The sequence below is a fragment of the Rissa tridactyla genome, chromosome 3, assembly GCF_028500815.1.
Source record: "Rissa tridactyla isolate bRisTri1 chromosome 3, bRisTri1.patW.cur.20221130, whole genome shotgun sequence".
In the NCBI taxonomy this organism is placed as follows: domain Eukaryota; kingdom Metazoa; phylum Chordata; class Aves; order Charadriiformes; family Laridae; genus Rissa; species Rissa tridactyla.
Genome location: NC_071468.1, coordinates 127256411 through 127266953, shown reverse-complemented (window position 1 = coordinate 127266953; position 10543 = coordinate 127256411). Strand labels below are relative to the sequence as shown.

At 76.3% G+C, this 10543-nt stretch overlaps 2 protein-coding genes across 2 annotated transcripts in view; one reads left to right on the top strand and one right to left on the bottom strand.

The window, feature by feature from the left end:
* The window catches only part of LOC128907544 (cGMP-dependent protein kinase 2-like), a 7726-nt gene extending 6502 nt beyond the window's left edge, over window positions 1–1224 (top strand). Inside the window, 8 exon segments of the mRNA XM_054196503.1 lie at window positions 106–217; window positions 220–272; window positions 362–481; window positions 800–816; window positions 819–861; window positions 961–1012; window positions 1014–1037; window positions 1138–1224. Coding sequence (XP_054052478.1) covers window positions 106–217; window positions 220–272; window positions 362–481; window positions 800–816; window positions 819–861; window positions 961–1012; window positions 1014–1037; window positions 1138–1224 — 508 coding nt within the window.
* Window positions 1225–1472: 248 nt separating this feature from the next.
* EMILIN1 (elastin microfibril interfacer 1) lies at window positions 1473–9272 on the bottom strand. The gene is given in 14 exon segments (XM_054196002.1): window positions 1473–1660; window positions 1662–1814; window positions 1817–1866; window positions 2370–2460; window positions 2463–2518; window positions 2873–2890; window positions 3015–3122; window positions 3976–4561; window positions 4637–4765; window positions 4818–5794; window positions 5877–5946; window positions 5949–6087; window positions 6662–6787; window positions 8959–9272. Coding segments are annotated over 14 exon segments (2805 nt in total). The 5' UTR covers window positions 9132–9272; the 3' UTR covers window positions 1473–1531.
* Window positions 9273–10543: the final 1271 nt, after the last annotated feature.

The window sequence follows — 10543 nt, the reverse complement described above, 5'->3', positions numbered from 1 at the left end:
GCTACGTCAAGCTGGTACCGTGGCGCAGCCCAGGGAGGGGGCAGCGGGGGTCGAGGTGGGGGGCGGGGGGGGGTCTGCGCTGGCTGACGGCGCCGGCGGGCGCAGGTGGACTTCGGCTTCGCCAAGGAGCTGGGGCGGGGGGGAGAAGAGCTTCTCCTTCTGCGGGACCCCCGAGTACCTGGCGCCCGAGATGCTGCGCCAGGAGGGGCCACGACTTCGCCCGTCGACTTCTGGATGCTGGGCATCCTGGCCTTCGAGCTGCTGGTGGGCAGGTGAGTACGCACCCCCCACACACACCCCCCCCCGGGGCCCGCCTGGGACCCCCCCCGCCCGGCAAGTGCCCACCTCCCGCGCCCCGCAGGCCCCCCTTCCACAGCGCGGACCCCCGGCAGATCTACAGCCGCATCCTGGACGGCGTCTTCTCCTTCCCCGCCTTCCTCGGGGAGGCGCCGCCCTGCTCCCTCATCAGCAAGCTCTGCAGGTGGGGGGGTACGGGGCGGGGGTGCCCCGGGCAGGGCCGGGAGGCACCTGGGTGCCCCGGGTGGTGTCACGACACCCTGGGGTGGGGGGAGGGGGGATCCCCCCTGGGTTCATCGCCGCACCCCTGGGGTGCACAGAGGTCCCCCACAGGTGTGTCGTCACAGCCCTGCACCCCAATGTCCATGGAGGGGGGGTCCCCCGGGTGTGTCCATGGGGGGGGGGGGTGTGTCCCCCGGGTACGTCCGCTGCACCCCGGTGTGCGGGGGGTGCAGGGGGGTGCCCCCCCCGCCATCCCTGCCCCCCCCCCATCCCCTTGCAGGCGCCGTCCAGGGCAGCGCCTGGGAACACGGCCAGCGGCATCCGCGGCATCAAGAAGCACAGGTAAGGGGCCGGGGGGGGGGGAGGCGGTTGTGGGGGGGGGTGGGGGGGTGTCTGTGCCCCCCCGGCCCCTCCTGCAGCCCCCTCGCATCCCCCCCCCAGGTGGTTCGGAGCCCTGAAGTGGCAGAAGCTCTCGCTGCGGCAGCTGGAGGCGCCCCACCCTGCGCCTCATCAAGGAGGTGGGGGGGGTGGGGGGGGGGGTCGTGTGGGTGCTGACGGTGGGGGGGTGCTGGAGGAGCTCTGACCCCCGTGTGTCGTCCCCCCCCCACCACCACCCAGGGCCCCCCCTACGTCAACTTCAAGCGTTTCTCGGTGGACCGCACGCCGGCGGAGGACGAGTTCTCGGGCTGGGACGAGGATTTCTGAGGGCAGCGGGACCCCCCCGGCCGTGCCCCCCTCCCCTGCGACGGGGCGACACCAGGGGGGGGCAATAAACGGCGGCGCGGGGGGGTGGTGGCCGGGGGAAGGAGCCGGAGCCGCGGGTACAAAACCCGGTGCCGCGTCTTTATTTCGTGGGGGGCATTGGGGGTCCGGGGGCGGCGTGGGGGGTCCGGGGCGGGCGGTGTGGGGCACGGTTGTGCGGTGGTGGGGGGCAGTGAGGGCCGGGGGGTGCTGATAAATAACGGGGTGGGGTGGGGGGGGTCCCGCCGGGGGCGAGGGGACCCCGGTGGCACTACGGCTCCTCGGCGTCGTAGAGCAGGGCCCCGCTGAAGAGGGTGAGGGGCTCGTCGGGCGCGTGGGCCAGGCGCCCCGAGACCAGGTCCACGCAGAGCGTCTCGCCGGCCGCCAGCGGCAGCAGGAGGGCTGAAGACGCCGAGAGCCCCGGGGCTGGGCTGCAGGGCGGCCACCGGCTCCTTCTCCAGCCCCTCGGGCTGGAAACCCGCCGAGTCCAGGCGGGCGATGCCCTGGTTGGAGCGGGACAGCACGGCCTCCAGCTTCTCCCCCCTTGTGCCCCGTCAGCACCCGCGCTCACCAGGTACCGGCCGCTCACCGGTGCCGTGAAGGTCCCTGCGGCGGGCGGGCGGGGCGGCGGGCGTCAGTGACGGCGGCCACCCGGAGGTCTGCGCCCCCAGGATCCCCCACTGCACCCCCTGGGGACCCCCCCCGCCCCATGGCCGTCATCGCACCCAGGGTCAGTGAGCAGTTTGGGTGGGAAGGGGACCTTAAAGCCCCCCCAGTGGCACACCCCCTGCCCTGGGCATGGGACACCTCCCACCAGCCCAGGTTGCTCCAAGCCCCCGGCCAACCTGGCCTTTGAACCCCTCCAGGGATGGGGGCAGCCACAGCTTCTCTGGGCAACCTGGGCCAGGGGGCTCACCCCCCTCACACCAAAGAATTTCTTCCCAATATCTCATCCAAATCTCCCCCTCTTCCAGTGTAAAACCCTTCCCCCTCGTCTGTCGCCACAGGCCCTGACAAATCGTGCTTCACCCATGACCATGCAGCCCCCACCCGCCCCCACAGCCCCATCCCACCCCGTAGCCCCACTGTGCCCCACAGCCCCACCCCGCCCCACGCTCACCCCGTCTCGGGGTCGTAGGCGCCGCCGTCGTTGAGCAGCACCTGGTCGAAGGGGACGGTGCCCGGCTCCCGCGCGCTGGTGTGCTCAGGGCGGCCGAGAAGGCGACGCGGGGCACGGACCCCGGCTCCCCCACCTCGCCTGGGCACCGCGTCAGGACGGGGCACCCCGGCACGGACACCCCCCCCCACGGCACCCCCCAGCCCAGCAGCCGGCCGCCCCCCGACCCCCCCAAACCCGCCCCTTCGCTGTGTCCATCCCCCCCCAAAACCGTGTCCCCCCCCACCGTGCCCCCAGCCCCTCTGCCCATCACCCCAGGGGGCCCCCCCCAAACCCACACCCCCCCACACTCCCCTCGCCCCGGTGCCCCCCCAGCTGCCATTGCAGTCCCCCAGACCCCCACTCCACCAAGCCCCAGCCCCACAGCTCCCCCCTCCCCAAGCCCCCACAATCCCCAGCCTCCCCCCCGGCCCCCCCCGGCCCCCCAGCCCCTACCTCTCTCTCCTGGCAGCCCTAGGGGGGAAGGGGAGGAGGCGGCTGCAGGGCCGGCGTGGGGCAGGACCCCCAGGGGACAGGGTCCGGCCACGCCAGCGCTGCCCCATGGCGGGGGACGGGGCACGGAGGGGGCTGCTCTTACCGGGGGGGCCCATGGGCCCTTCTTCGCCATCCTTGCCGGGGGGCCCGGCGGGGCCGGGGGGGCCCATCTCGCCCATGGGGCCAGGGGGTCCAGGGGGGCCGGGGGGGCCTGGAGGGAGGATGGGGTTAGAGCTGCCCTGGCCCCACAGCCCCACGCCGTGAGCCCCCACGTCCCCAGGACTTGTGTCCCCACGTCCTCATGCAGCCCCACAGCCCCCCACCGTGAGCCCCCATCGCTCGTGTCCTGTCCCCACACCCCACAGACCCACGGCTTGTGTCCCCATGGCTTGATCCCCCACGTCCCCATGGAATATGTCCCCCACAGCTTGTGTCCCCACGCAGCCCCATAGCCTGCAGCCTCTTCTGTCGTGGTGTCCCCACACCCCAACACCCCCAGACCCCCACAGCTGTGCCCTCATGTCCCCACACACACCCCCCCTCGCCCTCCGGTGACCCCGTGTCCCCACATCCCCGTGTCCCCACATCCCCATGTCCCCCGTGCCTCCGCCATTGTCCCCAGGCACCATCCCCGCAGCCCTGCGCCCCCCAGCCCCATGTCCCCGTGTCCCCATGTCCCCGTGTCCTCACATCCCAGTGCTTCCGCCATTGTCCCCAAGCACCGTCCCTGCAGCCCCGTGCACCTCAGCCCCCTGCCCCATGCCCTTGTGTCCCCACGTCCCCACATCCCCGTGCCTCCGCCATTGTCCCCGCAGCCCTGCGCCCCCCAGTCCCATGTCCCCGTGTCCCCGTGTCCCCACATCCCCGTGCCTCCGCCATTGTCCCCGTAGCCCTGCGCCCCCCAGCCCCGTGTCCCTGCGCCCCCACGTCCCCACCATTGTCCCCAGGCACCGTCCCCGCAGCCCTGCTCCCCCCCAGCCCCACGTCCCCGCGTCCCCACATCCCCGTGCCTCCGCCGTTGTCCCCCCAGCCCGGTGCCCCCCCTGCCCCGCGCCCCCGCGCACCGGCGTGCTCCCGCTGGGCGAGGCGCAGCAGCTCGCCGCGCAGGTGCTGCAGGCTGGCGTTGAGGGCGCCGAGCCGTCGCGGGAGCTGGGCCTGCAGCGCCTTCTCCAGCAGCGCCGCCTGGTCGCGGGCCGTGCCGTTCAGCTCCCGCACCGCGCCCCACAGCCCGGCCACGTGCCGGCCCAGCCCCTCGCGCACGCCGCGCAGCCCCCCGGCCACCGCCTCCAGCTGCTCGCAGACACCCTCCAGCTTGGCCACGCGCGGCTCCAGGCCGGCCGGGCACCCCCCGGCCCGCGCCAGCTCCCGCGCCAGCCCCTCCAGCCGCTCCTCGCTCTCCGCCTGCCGCGCCGCCGCCGCCTCCGCCGCCTGGTCCAGCTCGGCCACCACGCGGTCGGTGATGGCGCCCAGGTGACGCTGGCGGGCGTCCTGCTCGTCCAGGGCGTCCTGCAGCCCCTGCACCGTGGCGTTCAGCCCGCTCAGGGACAGCAGGGCCGCCGCCAGCTCGCCCCGCAGACCCCGCAGCTCCCAGGGCGAGATGCCGCCGAAGACGCCGAACCCGTCCAGCGGCGGCTCCTCCGTCTCCATCATCTCCAGCTCCAGCTCCGGCTCTGGCGCGGCGTGGCCGGGCCGGGGCTGGCGGCAGGCGGCGGCGCAGTCCTCCACCTGGGCCCGCAGCCGCTCCAGCTCCCCGTCAGGCAGCGGGGCGCAGGGCCGGGGGCAGCGGCCGCCGCTCAGACCCCCCAACTCGGCCTCCAGCCGCCCCGTCCGGTTGCGGAGCTGCTCCAGCTCCTCCTCCGCCAGCGCCCCCCCCGTCCCGCAGCCGCCCCAGCGCCTCCCCCTGCGCCCCCAGCAGCTCCCGCAGCTCCGACGCCTCCTCCCGCAGCTCCCGCAGGCTCCCGGCCAGCCCGTCCCCGCCGGACCCCAGCTGCCCCTCGGCGTCCTGCAGCCTCCGCTCCAGCTGCCGCAGGAGGGGGCCGAGCTCCTCGTCCCGCCCGTCCCGGCCGCCCGCCGTCGGCTGCGGGGCTGCGGGGCAGGGCTGGCCGCAGCGGGCCAGCAGCCCCTCCAGTTGGGCCAAGCGGGCGCCGCGCTGGGCCCCGCTGGCCGCCAGCCCCTCCACGGCGCGGCTCAGGTTGGCCAGGCGTCCCGGCAGCCCGCTCTGCCGGCCCTCGGGCTCGGGGGGCCAGGGCCCGGCCCGCGAGGCGTTCAGCCGCCCCTCCAGCTCCGTTAGCCGCCGGGCCAGCACGAGCCCTTGCCCGCCGGGCCCCGCCGCCGCCGCGGGCAGCCCCTCCAGGCGCTGCTCCAGCTCGGCCAGGCGCCGCTCCAGCTCGTCCGGCGGCGGCTGCGGGGCGGCGGGGGCCAGGCGGCTGCTCAGGCTGCTGATGTGCCGCTGCACCGTCTCCACCGCCTCCCGGTTGCGCTGGTCCACCGAGCCCACCAGCTTCTCCAGCGCCCGCATGCGCTCCCGGTCCTCGGCCGCCTGCCGCCGCAGCCCCTCGGTGCCGGCCGTGCAGGCCGCGCACGTCTCCTCCAGCCGCCGCTCCAGCTCCTGCAGTGCCGCCGCCGACGGCACCATCACCGGGCCCTCCCGGCCGCCCTCGGGCCGGCGCAGGCGGGTCTCCAGCTCCTCCAGCCGCCGCTGGACCTGGCTCAGCGCCTCCCGCACCTCGGCGGGGGCGGCCGCGTCGGCTGGCTGCTGGCCCTCGGCCGCCTGGCGCGGGTGCTCCGCCGGCGGCTCCCGCCCGGCCCGCAGCTCCTGCACCTCCTCGCTCAGCCGGCGGACCTGCTCCTCCAGCCGACGCACCTTCTCCGCGTCCCCGCCGCCTGCCGACGCGACGCACCGTCAGGGCTACGGCCGGGCCACGGCTGCCCCGCCGGCGCGTCCCCCCCGCCCCACCGGCCCTACCTTCGCCCCCCAGGCCGCTGAGGGGGTTGCCGAAGCCGGAGAGCGTGGGGCGTCCGGGGCCGGGGGCCGGGGGCGGGCGGTGGGCTGCGGGGGCGCGGGCGCGGGGCCCTCGGCGCAGTCCTCGCCCGAGTAGCCCTGGCAGCAGCGCCAGGCCAGCTCCGACACCGTCCTCTGGGCCACCTTGTAGCGCGGGCGCAGGAAGCTGCGGTACCTGCGGGCGGAGGGGACCCTGCCGCAGCCGGCGGGGGACGGACGGCAGCCCCCGGCTGGGCAGGGGAGGGGGGTGGCCGGGCGCTGGGTGGGGGTCCCGGGGGTGTTGGGGCGGGGGGAGCCCTGCCCACGCCCCGACGGGTTCCCCGCTCCCGGGTCGTGCCGGGCCCCCCCGTACCGCGGCGTCGGGCAGCCGGGAGCGAAACCACAGACAGGCCGCGGTCTGGCCCCCCCCCCGCACCCGGCCTCTTGCTCAACCGCCGAGGCCGGGGGGGCTGCCCCTGCCCACCCCCAGCGCCGGCATCGCCCCACGCTGACGGCCCGCAGCCCCACGCGCGGGGGTCCCGGCGTGCGCCTTGCGGGGGGCTGCGGCTGGGCTGGGGGGGACACGGTCGCCCCCCTGGCACCGCTCGAGGCCGCCCGGCTCTTACGAAAAAGTAAACACAACCCCGGGGTGGATAAACAGCAGCCGCGGTGGCCGGGGGGGGCGGCGGGGCCACGGCCCGACCCGGCTCTGCTGGGAGACCCCGGAGCCCCCCAGCCCCGTCCCCACCGTCCCCCCCGTCCCCACTCACGCCAGGACGCGGGGGCACTGGAGCTGCCCCCAGGCGCAGGGCTGGTAATCGGGCTTGATGAAGCTCTCGACGCCGTCCTCCACCACGCAGCTCACGCTGCGCGTCACCACGTAGGCACACCAGTTCCTGCGGGACGGGGTCAGGGCACCCACCCGGCACAGCCACGGCGGCCCCGGCACCCACCGAGCCCCCTGGCACCCACCGAGCCCCCCGGCACCCACTGGGACACACACCCCCCCCCCAGCTCGCCCCCACACTCGCCCCACCAGTAGCAGCCGTCATGGCCCAGTGCCGTGGGGTTAATGGGCCGGATCCTGCCCCACGGCGCTGCCCTGCCCGGCCAGCCGTGGTGCCGGGTCCCCCAGTGACACCACTGGAGCGGCCACAGCCCCCAGCCATGGGGCAGCCCCCGGGGAGCCCAGCGGGGTTCGGGGTGGCCGGGCAGGGTATGGGGTGCCAGGAATCCCCGTCACGCCTGCCCCACGTCCTGCCCCATCACCGCCCCGCGTGTCCCCTGTCCCCTCTGCACTGGTGGGGCAGGGGCAGCCGGGGCAGCCACCCCCCGGCCATTGTGCCCCCTACCAGGACTCTGCAACTGGGGGTCAGCCGCCCCCTGAGCCAGAGCAGACGGCGGGGGGATGGCGTCCCTCTGGGGCACCGCTCCCCCCCCCACCCCCCACCTCGGGGATGGACCCCAGCCCCACGGCGGGAGCCCCCAGCCTGGCCCCACAGGCTGCAGGGACCCCAGCCCCACAGGCTGCAGGGACTGCGGCCCCATGGCGTGAGCCCCCAGCCCGGCCCCCCAGGCTGCAGGGACCCCGGCGCAGCCTTATATGGTCTGAGCCCAGAGCCTGGGACCCAGCCCCAGCCCCAGCGCCCCCAGCCCCACACCGAGCAGCCCCCGGGCAGCCCCCCAGGGAGCAGCCCCCCGGGCCCCCCGTCCCCCGTGGCAGGCGCTGGGCTGCGGTGGGGGGCCCGTAGCCGCGGCCGGTTCCCGTCAGCCCGGCTGGTTCCCCTCAGGCCCCGGCTGGATTCCAGCTCCTCCCCGGGGGCCGCCGGGAATTCCTGCGCCGACCCACGGCCCCCCCTCGCTCCCTCCTTCCCGGCCCTTCCCGGCCCCACTATATCCCCTCGGCCCCACAACCATGGGATCTGGGACACCCTCCCCCCGGGCTGCGCTGGGGTCCCACCGCCCGGGACTGGGGATGGCCGTGTCCCGGGGATGGGATGGGATGGGACTGGGAAATGGGATACGGGATGTGGGAAATGGGATATGGGGTGTGGGATATGGGATGGGGATGGGAAAAGGGATGGGGATGGGATGGGACAGGAGCCCTCCCGAGAGGGCAGGGCATGGGGACGGTCCCCTGTGCCCCCCCCGAGGGCAGGGAGGGGCCGCTGTGCCCCCCAGTCCATGGGAACGGGTTGCTGTGCCCCACAGTCCGTGTGGAGGGGCCGCTGTGCCCCCCAAACCGTGGGGAGACCCCGCTGTGCCCCCAAAGCCGCAGGTAAATGCTCAGCACGTCCATGCCCCAGCGCAGTGCTGTGGGGCTGGGGGTGCCCGACCCACGCCCCCCCTTCCCGGGCAGCCCCACGCCTGCAGCCAGGTCCTGCCGCCCTGCGCCGGGGTGCGGGGGCTGCCGTGGGGCTGGCGGTGGGGAAGGGATGGGGCAGGCGCCGGCTGCGGCCGTGTCGGTGCAGCTCCCCCGACACGGCCACGCTGCTGCGGTGAGAGCGTGACCCCCAACCCTGCCGTGGGGCCGCCCCCCGGCCTGTGCCCCCCGACCCATGGGCACAAGCTGCCCCATGGCCCCTGGCACGGGCAGGGATGGGGCCGGGGATGGGGTGGGTGGGTCGGACCCCCACCAGGGCGCACGGCGCAGGCGGATGCTGCGGCAAGACCAGCCCCGGCCCCCCCCCGCCCCAAACCCGGCACACGCACCCCCCGCCTCACACCGGCTCTCGCCCTCACCCCGGCCCCTCCGGCTGCCCCATGTGTGCCCCCATCCCCGGCCCCATCCCCGGCCCCTCCACGTGCCCCGTCCCGGCCCCTCGCAGCCCCCCGTCCTCTCCCCGTGCGCCCACCGCCCGCTCCCACCCGCCCGGGGTGACCGGGGGGGTGCAGCCCCCCATCAGCCGCGGAGCCCCCAGCGCCGTCCCCGTCACGGCAGCGCCCGCGGTGTGGGTCCCGCACCCCTTGCCGGCGTCGGCATGTGCCGCTGCCTGGTGGGTCGGGGCGTCGGGGATGGGGGCTCACCCTGCTCCCCCCGGCGCGGCCCCGTGGCCACAGCTCCTACCTGTGCCGGCTGGCAGCCCGGGCAGCGCCGTGGGCCGCGGCGGGGCCCTGGGGGGCCGTGGCCTGGCCGGGGCTGAGCGGGGCGGCCCCCCCGGTGTAGAGGCTGTAGCGGGGGGGGAAGTTGGCGGCCAGGGCCTGGGCGGCCAGGAGGCACGGCCAGAGCCAGGGGGCCATGGCACCGCTCGGCGTGGCACGGCGCGGCACGGCGCGGCTCGGCCCAGCTCAGCAGCACCGGTGGCGTCCCGTCGCGTCCCCGTCCCTCCGGCTCTGCGCGGCGCGGCGTGGCTCGGCGTGGCTCGGCGTGGCTCGGTGGCTCTGCCCTCCCCTCGGCCGGCCCCTCGCCGCCAGAGCCGCCCCGGCGCTGCCCGACGGCGGGGTCCCCGGGGCCCCCCGCTTCCTGCCCGGCCCGCGCAGCCCCCGGCACGCCACGGCCTCCGCCGGGCACCGCGGCCCCCCCGGCCCCCGCCCGCCACCCGCCACATCTGCTTCTCGTTAGCGGGGACGGGAGGGAGGGACGGGGAAAGCCAGAGAGGCCGGGACGGGGGCCAGGGCTGCCGGCGGCCAGCACGGCCGCCACGGTCCCCCCCCGGCACCGCACGGCCTCGCGCGGCCACCCGCGCCTGGCACGGCCACGGACCCACATGGCACCTCGCTCCTGGCACGGCCGCGGCCCCCCTGTGGTGCCCCCGTGCTCCCCGTCCCCGGCTCGGGGCTCCCTGGGCCCTCGGGGCGGCCCATGGCACTGGGCACAGCCGGGACGGGTCCCTGAGCCCCGGCACACGGCAGCCATGTGCCCGGCACGCGGCGGCCCACCCTGACACGGGCCCATGCTGGGTGGCACTGCCCCACCGTGGCAGTGCCAGTGTCTCTGTGGCAGGTGCCATGCCCCCACCATGGCAGCACCGGCGTCTCCATGCCAGGTGCCATGTCCCCACCATGGCAGTCCTGGTGCCCCCGTGCCAGGTGCCATGTCCCCACCCTGGCAGAGTGTCTCCATGCCACGTGCCGCATCCCCACCATGACAGTGCCAGCGTCCCTGTGCTGGGGTGCCATGTCCCCACCGAGGCAGCGCTGGTTCCCCTGTGCCAGGGTGCCACATCCCCACCATGGCAGTGCCGGTGCCCCTGTACCGGGGTGCCATGTCCCCACCGTGGCAGCGCCAGTGTCCCCGTGCCGGGTCCAGCCCTGCCCTGACGCCGCCGGTGCCGTGCCGGGGCCAGGGTGCCACCAGGCTCCCACGGGGAGCTGGCGGTGACACCGCGGCCACCCCACCGTGGCCGTGACACAGCGGCTTCCCCGCGGTGATGTAAGAGCCTGCGGTGACGTCACAGCCTGGCCCCGGCCCCGGGGTGACGTCAGGGCCTGGCGGGGCGCGGGGCCGGTGTGGGTTAAACACAAACAGCTGGCGGCAGCTGGGGGCGGGGGGGCTGGGGGAGGGGCGGGGGGGCTGGGGCTGAGCATGGCCCGGGGTGGCCCCAGGGGGATGGTGTCACCCCCGGGGCGGGGGGGGGCGGGCTATGGGGGGCCATGGGGGGGGCTGTAGGGGACAGTGGGGGGGCCATGGGGAGGTCGTGGTTCGGGGGGGG